The sequence below is a fragment of the Ruditapes philippinarum genome, unplaced genomic scaffold (genome assembly GCF_026571515.1).
Source record: "Ruditapes philippinarum isolate M1 unplaced genomic scaffold, ASM2657151v2 ctg757_1_1_1_1, whole genome shotgun sequence".
Taxonomy (NCBI): Eukaryota; Metazoa; Mollusca; class Bivalvia; order Venerida; family Veneridae; genus Ruditapes; species Ruditapes philippinarum.
Genome location: NW_026861682.1, coordinates 246,662 through 261,979, shown reverse-complemented (window position 1 = coordinate 261,979; position 15,318 = coordinate 246,662). Strand labels below are relative to the sequence as shown.

General features: G+C 32.7%; 1 protein-coding gene across 1 annotated transcript; it reads right to left on the bottom strand.

Annotated features, from left to right (window-relative positions):
- Positions 1–2,799: 2,799 nt before the first annotated feature.
- LOC132716506 (uncharacterized) lies at positions 2,800–9,689 on the bottom strand. Its single transcript, XM_060699799.1, has 4 exons — positions 9,535–9,689; positions 8,113–8,230; positions 7,630–7,662; positions 2,800–6,468 (listed from the first exon to the last, which is right to left on the bottom strand). Exons 1-4 carry the CDS (start codon positions 9,663–9,665, stop codon positions 3,061–3,063), a joined length of 3,690 nt encoding a protein of 1,229 aa, XP_060555782.1. The 5' UTR covers positions 9,666–9,689; the 3' UTR covers positions 2,800–3,060.
- Positions 9,690–15,318: the final 5,629 nt, after the last annotated feature.

Sequence of the window (15,318 nt, the reverse complement as noted above, 5' to 3'; positions counted from 1 at the left end):
TGATAAGATGACAACATTTGCAAAATCAAAAAAGACATGTGTTAACAAAATGTAAGTTAACAAAAGTACATTACATCTGGGTTTTCGGACCAGTCCCAAAATCATAATCAAAGTGTTTCCATCAAGAGCCCCGTGCAGAACTACTTTCAATATTTATTGTTTCCGAAATGATCATTGGTAATCGGCAAGGTATTCTCTTATCATTTGTTACTACATGTAACCATGTATAAACAACGTAAATGAACATGTTTTTACATAAATATATTTTGTCAAGATTTTAACTAAATAGAAGCATATAAGTTATGTGGACTAAATTGTTTGTTGTTGACTATCACAATAACGTTTATTGGCAATAATATAGAGGGCCCTAATTTAACACTGAAACATTTCATTCAAACATATTTTCTTTTCTAAAATCATCTTAATTTCCTTCTCATCGTTCGCATGTAGTGATTACTTACTAATTGTGCTTTCAAGTAAGCTATATTATTAACAAAGATCATCGAAGCTCATAATATGATAAATATGAAGGATGGTGCAATTGCTTAAATTGCCTGGCATAACCTAATTACAGCTGTTAAAAACCAAATATGCCCCAGAAATGGTTTAATTCTTATATCTCAAAATTTATTTATTTTTGGTGGCCTGTTATAGTATGCGAAAAGAATCTCATTGGCCAATTACCTTGACCATCATTTGCTTCTGTTGTTTTCTGGCAATTAATACAATTATAGTGATTTAGAACTTTATATATAAATCAAAGTACTATTTTGTTTACATTTTGCTTCTATTTTCAGAAAAGTTTTAAGTTCCAGTGTTACTTTCTTCAAGAAATAAGCATCTAACATGCTTTAAAACCATTTTTTAAAGTTATAACTCCATATTTGCTTTTTCAACAGAAGAACAAAGTTATTCACTTTAAAGCATAATGTGCGTTTAATACAGTAACTGCTCTCATATACAAATATATCCTTTGACCGTTTATCTTTTATTTTGTTATGATTATACATTCAAGTTACCCTATATAACAGTTCTGATCTATCGGCATTCACAGAGTGGACAAATAGCATTTCAAATACAACCACCGACATTAAAACAAAATGCGTAATTCTTTTTAAAATCAATACGATTTCATGTTAGTATTTATGTATAATATTTATTGATATTGCTCATTTGAGATACGTCTCAATGAGCTATTTAGCCCTAACGCCAAAAGATCGTCGACTATTAAACACCTCGAATGAATGGTCTTAGCAAATCCTTCACATCCAGTTTGAAATCTGACCCTGTCGTGTAATATAGTATAAGATTCAGAAAGCTGTTCACGTAAAATAAAAATGTCACAATTCTATGCCACAAAGCGTGGTTTATATAATTCAAATCGCTGTCACCACCATGATCCATAGTCTGCATATGTATATCAAATGCCACCTGAGGTATTGTTAAGGCGCAGTGAGTAACACTGATTACAATTACACGTTTGGTAAACATACGGACATCTCGGTATGCTCGTGAAGCCAGAGACTTTCCCAAAACTTGTGCATTGACCATTCGTCTGAAAAGCTGCAGTATCATGAGACAGTTGCAAGTGAAATTTACGATAAACGGAACGACCACGAAAATTCCAGCCCCGACAATTACGTTGTATGTTAACGCATTGATACCTGATGAAGACATTTTGCACTTGCCTTGCGTCATTAATGATCCATTACGAGAAAGCTGAACGTCGTCATCAAATGGTATGTACCCGCGGTGATTTGTATTGTTAAACAATTTGTCGTGTTCAACTTTGTCATATAACAAATGCGGCATATCTATGCCAGTGAAGACCGTAAGTAAAGAAACAGCCAAGATATAAATCTTGCGTCTGTCAATTTGAAGCCATGGTTTGTAAATGAATACAGTTCTTGTAATAGTTAAACAAACTATTAGCCACATAGACACTTGTGCTAGTAACTGGAATCCAAAACTAAACACTTTACAAGGAATGGTGTATTTTGACTGGAATTTATACTGCAGTGGAGACAAAATAAGAACTAACTGAACTCCAAACACTGTTAGTAATAAAGTATCTAATATAGATAAAACCACAAAAAACGCACCGAATTTTGATTTTGCACATCTTTTCCCGCGTGTCCAAACATATATAGATATGATATTTCCAAATACTCCAATGGTAATTAAGGTAGATAGTACAATAAAAAGAAAGAAATCTTTAGTGCTACTTTTCATCTTGGTTTAACAATGTTCATCTATGGCATAAGCAGCTATCTATCAGTGTCTTGAATTGACCAATCAGATGAGTGATATATTTGGAAAAAATACAATGTTCGTTGCTGTGCAACGATGTTAAGAGTTGTTTTGTTTCTCAATAAACAAGTAATGGATTTCATACCAGATCTCTTTGTTTAGATCTCCAACATATTTGTTTATGAACGGAAGATATGACCATTTTTATCATGATAATTGTTGTTTAATTGTTTTTCCATGATTCAAGTTTGTTTTGTTTTGTTGTTTGTTTTTTTTATTTGATGGTATTTATCGACGACTTCGAATTTGCACGAGTTTTTGACATGACTGATACGTGAACGAATTTCATTTGATAATTGCTGATCGTAACTATGTTATATGGAATATTCTTCCAAGTAAATGGCATTCGAGTTCGTGACATTAGGACAAAAGTCGAGATAAGGTTAAATCAAACTAAACATCATATAAAAAAAGAGTATGCAACACTTGCTCACCTGACTTTAGAGCTTCCGTATAAATAACAAACTGTCGGCAGATAAAAATATACATTTACTTATAAATAAACATTCTTGGGAATATTAAATAATTCCGAAACAATAACATAAAGATATGTGAACACGCAAATATGATAATTAAGTTCAACAGAAGAGCCTTGAATTTGAAGTATGACATTTCAGAGTTTCTAAGTTGAATATTTTATCATCTCCTTTCATGCTTACAAAGGCTATTTAAAAATGCAGAGAAACCAAAAATCACTCTCGTTGCTAAACAAATTTAGTTTGTAAGAATAGGATTTCAGACAATTTAGTATCATTCGGGACTTGCTATGCCGTCCATCGCGTCAGATACTGCCTCAAATGGGGCGTCTACAATGTTACTCACAGTATCATCAACTGCTTCAATGGCCGTATCAACAGGAGCGTCGACAATATTACTGACTGCATCGACTGAATTTTCGACTACTTGATTTGCCATTTCAACTGGAGCATGGACAATATCACTTAACGAATCTGCTGAATTTTCGACCACTTGGTTGGCTACTTCAATTGGACCGTCAACAATATTACTGACCGTATCAACTGAATTTTCAACAACTTGGCTGGCCATTTCAACTGGAGCGTCGACAATATTACTAACCGCATCGGCTGAATGTGCAACAACGTCATTAGCGATCTCGACTGGAGCATCGACAATGTTATTGACTGAATCTGCTAAGTTTTCGACCACATCATTGGCAGTTTCAACGGGAGCCTCGACAATATTACTAACCGTATCGGCTGAATGTTCAACAACGTCATTAACGACCTCGACTGGAGCGTCGACAATGTTATTGACTGAATCTGCTAAGTTTTCGACAACATCATTGGCAATTTCAACGGGAGCCTCGACAATACTATCTATTGAGTCTGCAGCATTTCCGACAATTTCACTTCCAGATTCAATAGGCGCTTCAATAATTGCATTCGTTGCATCTACAGCATTTTCAACAATGTCATTTGAAATTTCAACAGGTAACTCGCTTACTATATCCGCAACATTTTCTATTGCTTCATTTCCCATTTCAATAGGGGCCTCAGCAATATTAGTGAGATCATCTAACTTATCCCCGCCAATGTTTTCAATAACATCATCGACTGAATTTGCAATGTCCATAGGAATATTAGCAATATCGTTTGTTGTATCTAATGTGTTATCAACGACGTCTTCAGCTAAATCTTTTATACTTTCTACCGAGTTATCAATTATGTCGCTTGTAGAGTCCAAAACATCCTCTACTATTCCTTCAGTTTTATCGTTTGCTGTGTCTATAATGTCAGCCGTATTATCTATTATATCTTCCACTTTATCAATTGCATTATCCATGATATCGTCAGTAGTATCAACTATATGGTCGTTTCTATTATCTAATGTGTCTACAACATCATCAATATTGTCAGTTAGATCGTCTAATCTATCGATTGCGTTCTCACTTATGTCTTCCGTGGAATCAATTATATTGTCTGTAGCATCATTTAATGTATCTACAATATCTTCAGTATTATCTTTGATATCTTCTACTCTATCAATTGCGTTTTCGACAATATCGGCCGTAGAATCAACTATATTGTCTATAGAATCATTTACGGTATCTCCAATTTCTTCAGTATTATCTGTAATATCTTCTACTCTATCAATTGCGTTTTCGACAATATCGTCCGTAGAATCAACTATATTGTCTTTTGCATCATTAATTGAGTCCATAATATCATCGACAAAATCGATTTGATTTTCGACTATATCGTCGGCAGAATCAATAACATTATCATCTGTATCATCTACAACATCCGAAACTGCGTCCGCTATTTCGTTTCCTGAATCAATATCTGTTAAATCTTCAACAGAATCTAATAGATTTTCGAATTTATCGTCGGCAGAATCAATTATATTGTCTCCTGCATCATCAATGATATCCGAAACTGTGTCTGTTAATTCGTTTTCTGTATCTGTCATAGCATCATCGTTTAATATATCATCCATTAAGTCTTCTTTGGAATCATCAATTATATCATCTTCTATGAGGTCTTTAGTTTCATCTACTAACTCTCTAGAAACATCAATAATACCGTCATCAATATTTTCAGTTATTTTGTCAAGCGTATCACCAAGGTTTTCAATAACGTCGTCACTTTCTCCTACTTCCTCGCTTATGTCATCGAGCTTGTCGAAAGTATCAGTGTCTAAAGTGTTGTCAAAATCACCTAATATACCTTTGTGATCATCAAGAACATCTTCAATACTTTCCTTTACATCTTCAATTGTAGGTTCAACAATTAACTCACCTAAATCATTACCATCACCAATGCTATCATCAAATATATCGCTGTTCAAAATACTTTCATCACCATCTAAATTATCACCCAAAAGACCATTTTCTGATTCAGTCATTTCATTTAACGAAATATCTGTGATATCGTCACCATCATTATCGTCATCAACACTATCGTTGTCATCAATAGTATCGTCAACATTACTAGAATCACTGGCAATTGAATTGTTCTTATCATCTTCTTCAGCATCATCAGTTTCATCATCTTCGCTGCTGCTTCCATCTTCGGTATCATCACTATGTAAGATATTATCTTGTATATCTTCCAACTTATCAGCTATTTCATTATCACTGTCCATAATGTCGTCCATCAAATCTTCTTGAGAATCACTCAAATTTTCAGTAATTTCAGGCATGAAATCAGTAATTTTTGAATCATCGTCAAAACTATCATCCAGTAGTCCATCGCTGTCCATTAAATCTTCCATACTGTCCTCAATTATGTTTGGTAGGTCACCAGATTTTTCTGAAAAAGTATCGCTTCTGTCATCAAAAACGTCGTCAATGGTATCTTCAATTTTATCTTTTATTTCATCTAAAACATTTTCTTTATCATTTGCTTCATCAGAGATGTCATCAATTTTATCAGATACATTATCAGCAGCATCTTCAATAAGATCTTCTAGTTCATTTAGATCTCTTTCTTCGGAGTTCAAACCACCAAATACCTTTCTTGTTATATCAATACCATTTATATCGCCCCCTCCGTCTTTGATAATATCATCTAAATTATCTATCAAATCAGAGCCGCCATCTGTTATCTTGTCCTTTATGTTATCAGCAGTATCCTCTAATAGATCTGAAGCATCGCCGACAAAATCTTTTGTGTCGCCGATAAAGTCTTTAATGAAATCAGGTAAAAAGTCATTCATTTCTGATGGCGGTAAGAAGTGTCGCTTACTGTCAAGAGGAACAACGTCTTCGGGTGTGGCAAAAAAGAAATTATTTACAAACGGGAAGGTAATTTCGGTATGAAGCATATTTGGATATTGCGAATTAAAAGACAAATCTGGAAAACGTGTTTTGTCATCAGTCCCTGCTTTATTTCCTCCCGGTCCAAAGATGGACGTGCCTTTGGACAGTCGTGAATCTATAGGCATGTTTCGAAAATTTGAACCATCAATCGAAAGATCAGGAATTCTTGAAAAAGAAGGAGGTGGTATATTTCTTGTGTACGGAACGTTAGATCCTTGTAAGTTTCCACTAGGAACTATTGGTGACTTGGTCCAATTTGATGGCACCGCTATCGATTTTGTTTCTTCCGGTGGTGGGGCGGGTGCTACAGCTTTCTCGACCCTGTCCCTTACAACAACACAGCATCCGACTGGTTCCATATCCATCACTTTTCGGAGCTGTAAACAAAAAAAAACAAACAAACAATAATTATTTAAATGCATACATGTATACTATTTGAGTACTGCAAAACTACTTTTATCAAGCTGAAGGTTTTGTTGATGTAACCTTGAATTATGAATTCGTGTGTAGAATTGAATGATAATATTTTTTAAGAAAGTTTCATTATTTAGTTTTTAAAATTCCTAGAAATGTTATGAATAGAATTGATGCAAATATATGAATAATATATATAATTACATATACATATTACCAATTTAGTCACGAGATCAGACATAATGTACAACACATTCTATGTTTGTTTATAAGAATATATGTATACCTGAGGAGAAGAATATAATTTTCTAATGTTATAAAGGAAATACTAGATGCTAGATCAGTAATGCAATAATCATGCAGAGAAATGAAAGATATGATGTTAGTTGACTAATTTTAACACTGAAAAGTTTTCTCAAAAATGCAAATATACATACGCATTATGCACTTGTTGGTGTGTTGTTTTTGAATGTTTTGCTTATATGTTTCAGCTTTTACGGCCGTTATTTGCTTGTATCGCTTTGCTTATGACTGCTTATACGGCTATAATTTCCTTAAATAAGCTTTTACAGCTATAAGTTCCTTAAGCTATGTACGGCTATAATTTGCTTATATTAAAATTTACCGCTATAATTTGTTTATATTAGCTTTTACGGCTATAATTTGCTTATATAAGCTTTTACGGCTTTTATGTGTTTATTCAGCTTTAAGGACTGGAGCTTGCTTGCGTTAATATTACTTTTGTTAAACAGCTTAATATAATAGCTATTTGTCGCGTATTCTTTCTCAATTCAGTTTTGCTTTTGTACCAGCTTTTGCATTTGTTAAGCTGATTCTATCAGGCTGAGCGTTTTCTCCCACTAAAGGCTAATGTAAGTGTTTGGTTTTGTCCTGTGGCTTTTTCAGCATTTTATTAGCTTTGAGTTCTTCATAATATACTTAATTTTGGTATTGATGACCATGTATGACCGTCGCACTTCTTGAAAAACCCATATTTTGTATATAAATTATATCAATTTTCTGAAGCAGGCATTTTTTCGGTGACATGCTGTGTATTTATGCTATCATTATCTAACTTTAAAAAGTAGTTATATGTAACAATCTAACGTTTAACATGCAATTACCCTTCGACTTGGAGCTGCATAAACTGGTCTTATCTTAAATTAGTAAGTATATCAAAAATTATCTTGTAAAGCTTATGAAAAACATACAAATCATATCATTATTTAATAACACTGAGTTCCAAACACGGGAAAAGAACTCGTTCTTATTGCTTAACAATTCTTTTGTGAAGTTACGTTGGAAATATTTAAACGAAATAAACGTCTAACAGAACAGAGACAGTAAAAGTCAAGAACGGCTTATGTTATTTCATGTATTTACAATGGTATAGTTTGTCTCTGAGTCAAAATAATTGTATATAGACTAGTACAATGTAAATTAAAACAATAAATCAGCATAAAGTAAAAAAACAGGTAATTTAAAGTAACGATTGACACACTTAAAATGTTTCAAACATACTTGACAGTATTCATCCAAGAGTAAAAGTAAATAAGGTTGACTTGCTTTGTAATTTTAAATAAAAAGTTAAATCTAAAAGCACTTACAACTATTGCTCGACCAAAGATTGAATAGTCACCGACTAGTGTAGCAGGAGCATCTCTTGTATCAATATTTACCCTACCATACATGTCTCCAATAAAATCTCCTAAATGACCGCTATATCTGTGTTATAAAAAATAAAAGAGTTTTGTATAGACAAAAAGTAGCCTCAAGCCGCCCGGTTAGCTCAATAGGTAAAGCGTTGAACTCTGAATCGGGCGACCCAGGTTCGATTCCCGGACGTTGCAGGTCACTCTCGTGATTGATCATGAAACCGTTTTTACGGTCATTCGCACTTTACCTCTGCTCTGGCATGTACAGAAGTTTCAATTCCTTGTGAAACTGGGGGCTACTAGAAATGCTAAACTGCTTGACAGCATGACCAAGAACGATGCGGTGGCTGAACAATTTTCTGGTAAATTCAATGTGGCTTACTGCCGTGATCCGGAGTGAAAACTATCAACACCACTACCACCACCAAAAACTCGTAAGCAGGCAACTAACAAAGACGCACGGAAGTTATCGTGACTTTTGCAACATGAAATATGTATTTTTAGTAATACATAGAGGATATTGAATGAGTGTAGTTTAATACTAAATTTATTGAACGAGTTGAATAAAATCATATTATGCGAGCCTCTGGCGAGCATAATATTGTTTTATTCAACGAGTTCAATAAATTTAGTATTAAATCTACACGAATATAATATTCTATTTATCACATATATAAAATAAGAACAGTAAACTGTTAAAATGAGTAATTTTTCAATGACGCGCCTATAGTGTAACGCTAACATTAGCGCGCTTTAACGCTATGTTTCTATGTAGCGCAAATGACGTCACGTCAAAGTGTTATTACACTAGTGTAATATCGTTTTTATTAAATGGCTTTATTACACTCCCACGCCAGGGTTTATGTGATAAATATGTATACTGCTCTAAATTAAGGTTATAAACAAAAAAAGTTGAGACAATCCTAACACTTAGTTCTACCATTCATAAAATTGACCTGTAAATAATTGTACGTCAATTTCAACGTCAGTTTAACTGTTCACAAATTTCATTTCCCAGAGAAAATTTACATGTATACATGTTGCAGCTAACACATATATACAAAACTTTACACATGTTCATTAAGAACAGGCAATTGAAATAATTGAATAGACAAATTCTTATAAAATGCTGTTCCTGCGGAAAAGAATTTTACGAAAATTATCTAACTCAATGAAAACGTCTACTTTGTTTACATATATTCATCGAGAACATTATTTCTTTGTATGATTGTGTGCATTATTCTTACACAGACATCAACAATAAATTTCTATCATTTTTCTTTCACTATCAGCAGATTACTAGTTACAGCCTATATTATGGTATAATCGTAATATTGAGAGTTTTGTAGAAACAAATGTATTTCTTTTACTTACCTTTTGTTCCAATAAACAGGTCCTACATTTTTACAGCCGTCAGTAACATCCCCATATCTATGAACCTCTAACTTGTAGAACATTCCCCATGTCTGTCGCTGGGAAGGAACGCCGTCAATATCAACAGACATTCGTAGTGGACCCGGCTTTCCATCGTTCACCTATATAAGGACGACAACGAACCGTCCATAACATATTTACAAATTTTAAAATTGAAAATAATAGACTGTATATCTAGGAACACATCAAAGCCTTTTCAGATAAATCAACCAAACCCTTAACCTGTTGAATTTATGTTATTGATTTTCCATTGTTTGCATTTAGAACTGACAAATCTAAGGATTTCAATATCAGAATATAAAGGTTTAGCTTCCAACAGCAGACGACTGCTGGCAAATGCAGACTGGCCTGACTCTGCTGTAGTCGTAGCAAAGGCTAAACCTTTCCGGTTCTAGCAATTAAAGGCTACATGTTTGTAAACTTTTTATACGAATATATTTTTATTAATGAAATTTGAATAATATTTGTTCTGGGAATGTTATTTAATTCATGTAGGTCGAATTCTTCATGCCACGGAAAGTTTTACTGGATTTAAGACAGATTTGTACAGTAAAGCTGATATATTAAATACAAAAATAAGGTATGGTTAAATGTTCAATTACGTATGCAACCATGGTATTAAAATTGTTTAAGAAACTGTTTCTTAAATATTAAAACACATACATTTTCTTTAGATAGGAAAGTAAGGAATGAAAAGAGAAATAAGAGCGTAAATATCAACAATGAAGACCAACGGTCATGGAAGACAGTCCTAATGGCACCCACGCCAGTCAGCCATACTGATACTTACATGTTGCCGTAGTTTAACCCGTCCAAACACCCTATGTAACTGTTTTGAATCCGACGGATAGGGTCTCAAATCACACTCGGCATGCACTAAATCTGGCAAGTAAATTACATATTTAAAATACATGTGTATGTGAGCTTTCATGTATAAGTGGCCTTTTATTTTTCATAGTGCTTCGCTGAAATTAATTTATATTGTCGTAATAACGTGAATATTAATCTTGCCACTAATTATGTATTCATCTGTAGCTGTTCTACAGAAATAAAAATCTCTGACGGCTCCCGAGAGGGACCAAAGTTAAAACAGCACGGATGAGCACTTATATATACATATTGTGAAGCATGTTAGAATTATATCTATAGAAATAGCATGCTTACCTTTGTCGTCTGTTTCCGTCAAGATGATTTTACTGTTTAGCTTTTGTTGTAATTTTGAGACGTCCCCCCATAATCCCAGCAAATCAAATCTACCAAGATTCTTCTCTCTGTCACTGTTGGCTTTGAAAGATAAACACAAAAACAAATTATAATCATAACAAGCACGCCATAGCAAGCAAACGCGAACCAAAGGAAACTTTCAAATAAAAAGTTCATTTAGACATTCAATTTATGTTTCTTTCCAAATTTGACACTGACTACATGTTCAAATGGTTTCCATTTGGAATTATGTTATTTTGAATCTCATTACGCCTATATTCCAATGTTTCCTTACACACTTTCTTTACTGATATAAGCAATTGTCTTTTTCTTTTTTAATCTAAGACACTTTAAACAAAAATTTGTAGAAATATTTAAAGTCGTAATATACATGTAAATGTTATGCTCAATCTATATGTATTTAGCTCGTTATTTACTTACACATGCTTAACTAATTTTATGAAATTTGTTTTCAATATTTTCTTACAAATGGTGTATCACATTAATTTTATGCATAGCTGCATTGAATAAATGTCTACTGTTTTCGGTGTTCCAGTACGCATGTCATGTTGTCTTGAGCATAGTTTGGTGTGTAGAGGTACAATGTATCTTGTAAATTAAATTCTAAACAAGTTATATTGCTCAATGTTTCTTTTTAAATATTATTAATTAAACTGAATTCCTGGAGAACTCTTTTACATTCAAATTAATTTTAAGTTTACGTGGTGATATTGCGATTTGATTATTATAAAGACTGGTTTAAACCCTGGTTAATTATATTGCATGTAAATGTATCAATTTTGTAAAAATGTTACGATGATTGTACCTTTGGTAATCTAATAAAATATATGTTCTGTTTTGTCCTGTTCATGTTAACGGGGAAACGTGTAGAAGTTTCAACAATTCCTGCCACTCTTCAAACTACATTACGCGAGATTTTGGGACAAAATTGTTTGAGAAATGATCGATCATTTTTTAACAACTTTAATCATTGTTTTACCAAGTATACATGTATACATGAACGGTGTTTTAGGGATATGATTTAAGGCTAATTCTGACATTGGTCAAAAGAAGATGATTTTCAAATGTAACACCCAATTTTGCAAAGAAAAAACAACAAACAAATCAATGTCAAACCAGTGATACTGCATTAAATGTGACATTATATCTGTAATAAAATACGAAAATAGACGCTAATATATTAAAAGAAAAGGTATCAACACCTTAAAAGCGGAGTGAAAATGAATATATAATATTTAATTTTATGAAATATATTAGAGTATGCAATAAACGTGTCAACTAAGGCTGTTCACCTTGCAACATTCGTATGGCATTATCGATCAATTGTAACCTTATTAATGTCGAGTATATCTTGCTTAAAGTTATGCATACAGTATGGATGTGAAAATTGACATGCAGTAGAATGGTTATTGATCTCCTCATTAATTATTTGTTACCTAGACAAACAGGGGCGACCGTGGCCGAGTGGTTAGGGTCATTGATTTCGGGTCTTCCTCTAAAAGTATCTGGAACGTTGCCATATTAAATATCAGTTTTGGTGCAACAACACCTATTCGCCCTCTTTCGAAAAAAAAATAAAAAAGAAATAAAAGAATAACATATAAATGGCTTTAACAGACATAGTTTATAATTTTATGTTAAGTAACGGTTTCTAGAAATTGAAATAAAACAATTCTAATTCAAGCTTCTTATTCATACATAACTTTTGAAAATATCATCAATATTCAAAGCAAAATACAATTGATTTTGCAGCAACCAATTCAGAACAATAAAGGTTCTACACATAGTATGACTTCTCTAGCAATAACAGCTTTAATAGCAAAAAAATAGAAATAACAAAAAAGAAAGAAAAGAAAGCCACGAAGAACAAGCAAAACGGCAAAAAAATGAAAATGTTGCAAGCTAGGTTTGACTGAACCTGTTTATTGACGGTACTGAAAAGTGAAAACTATCGTCCATGCCCCCTAGCACCGGCGTAAGCTGAATTATAACATTTCAATGTGGTTATGGTGAAAATTTGAATTTAAAAACATCCGCAGATGTTCACTTCTTTTGGTATGACTGTTGATTTCATTGTTGAATGGATAGGAAAGTTCAGTCAAAATCAAATTTTATTTTCTACAGCAAGCATTTCGTGCACTTGAATCGTTAAACAAGTTTATGCTAACCAATTAGCTTTTTTAAAAAACAGGGCTACTTGTTATTGTGAGTTATGTGTACCTAAGTTATGCAGATGAAGTTAGACAAGTCGTCGGGTTAATTCTACAACCCCGTAACTCGATTTTTGGCAAAATTGAGATTTTTATATCATTTTTTTCGTCTCAGTGAGCTCTTCACAGTGAACATACTTATGTAGTTGTAGAACTAACATAAATATGTTTATTTCCAATTCCACAAACCCGTAACTCGCTATTTACATCAAACTTTAATTCTAGACTCCAGTAACTTCTCGTCAAATCAAACATTCTGATTTTGTACCACGTGATACATGACACATCTGTAATGGCTGCCTACTTTATCACAACCAAATATTTGAAAAAAACCTTTAGTGATTTATTTAAAGATAATTATAGTATATTACCTGACTGTAATATACATATATTGATGATTTAGTTTTAAAGTTCTAACATCATTTTGAATTATATAGTAAATGTCTTAAATAGATACATATGTAAATACTACATTTATTCGGATGATTACCATTTCGGACAGGCTCGATGAGTACTATAACTTTTTTGTTTCCGAAAGCTTCTTATTTTTAAGTTTTTACACTTTTTGAAAGGGTACTCATTGGCTATATAGCTGAACCCTTTTTTTCCATTTGCATTTTGATCATCCATGAAGTTATAGTTAGATGTTAGATTATCTTAAATGGAAGACAAAATACCACTTTGTTTACATCTAGATGCTATAAGGACAAATTGTTTCAGATTCAACGCTGTTTTCTAAAGTACGAAAAGCATCCACTTGATGTACACTCTAAATAAAAAATTGAAACATTATAGCAACATAGGTATCTGACAGAAACGCATCGTCGGATACCCACGGTTGTTAAACATGTAACAGAACAAGTGCATACTTTTTCAAAAATTGATGTAGATATCATTTGATAGTAGCATTGATTTTCAAACAGACGTGTAATATATAACACAGTAGGAGAAGTTAATGATATTTTTGACTTGAATTGTTGCTATGTTTCTAGCCGAAAATTATTACACTTAGTCAATTTTGCTTCAAATCATTCACTTAGAACCCCGTATGTCGCTTTAATGGTATAGAAATGACCTGAATGTTTTGCCAAAAACCCAGTATCTCCCGAATGGGGTTTTAGAATTCAGAATTTGTATGTGTTTTCTTATTTATTATGAAAAATTGAAATAAATTATTTGAGATTTTAGCTTTAAAATTGTATGCAAATAAATAAAATTCGGTATATTTGTATAACATACTGATTTCTAAATTCACTGAAAATTTTACCTTTATACGGTTTATCATTAAAAAGTTATTACAGTTCAAAGTTTCAAATGCGATTTTCTAAAAATGACAAAAAATGACATACGGGTTTGTAGTATTAAGCCAACGAAGTATGAAAAACGATTTGAATACAAAACAAATTTTAAATAAATCAAACTTTCATATAACTTCACTAATAGGCTATGTTCTTGTCAACAAGTGTATGAATCCGTCAAAAAACAATAAATCAAAATCAAGTTGTAGATGCACATTGTTATGTATCACTGTTGAAAATATATTAATTTCATAATGAGGTGAGAAGGTCATTACGAATAATCTATTTATTAAAAGGGGACTGACTTTACTTCACCTTTTACAATTTAAAATGTTCCGATGAAAATAACGTCTTCTAATTAATCATTCATTGAAAGATTTATTTCTTTCGGTAAGCTTTACTGTTGCGGAATGATTTGTGAAACACATCTGCAAGAAGTCCGTGCTTTAAAACGCGCGCGTGCAAGAATCCAAGGAGAGCATTTCCCATTTTATGCCTGAAAGAATTTAATTTCTTTGGCAATATTCGAACTGATAGCGGCAAAAATATGTAGATTATTGTTAGGTCATATTATTTTACATATCTTTCGAGTACTCACGTTGAATAATCGGTCATTTCAAGCATTATATTGAATAGTGGGTAACTTGGAAAATTACTCAACATCCCATTTAAAATTAAAACAACTGAAAGTTAAATGGTAATTCATTGTATTTTTACCATGCATTAGATAGGACATATTACATAAGAATGGTTAACAATAAATATGGGGCTGATTTAATTAGATACTTCAAAAATATAAAGCGTTAAAATGTGAATGGTAAATAACCCATAGATCGAATATAGTTACATTTTATATGGATCGCTTGAAAGCGGTGATGTTACTTGACAATACAAGATACATATAATTATTATACAACTGGTTGTATCTTTGAGTATTCTCCCTTTACAAGCCGCACAACGCGTGAACAACTAAAATTACATTCTACGCAAAT

What these genes read in the sequence shown, in the direction of transcription:
- LOC132716506 (XM_060699799.1), bottom strand. Translation starts at nt 9,665, where the DNA reads ATGTCTGTTGATATTGACGGCGTTCCTTCCCAGCGACAGACATGGGGA. An exon ending in CCTGTTTATTGGAACAAAAG is followed by an intron (nt 8,231 to 9,534) that starts GTAAGTAAAAGA and finishes TTTATAACACAG; the next exon opens with ATATAGCGGTCATTTAGGAG. An exon ending in TCTTTGGTCGAGCAATAGTT is followed by an intron (nt 7,663 to 8,112) that starts GTAAGTGCTTTT and finishes TACTAATTTAAG; the next exon opens with ATAAGACCAGTTTATGCAGC.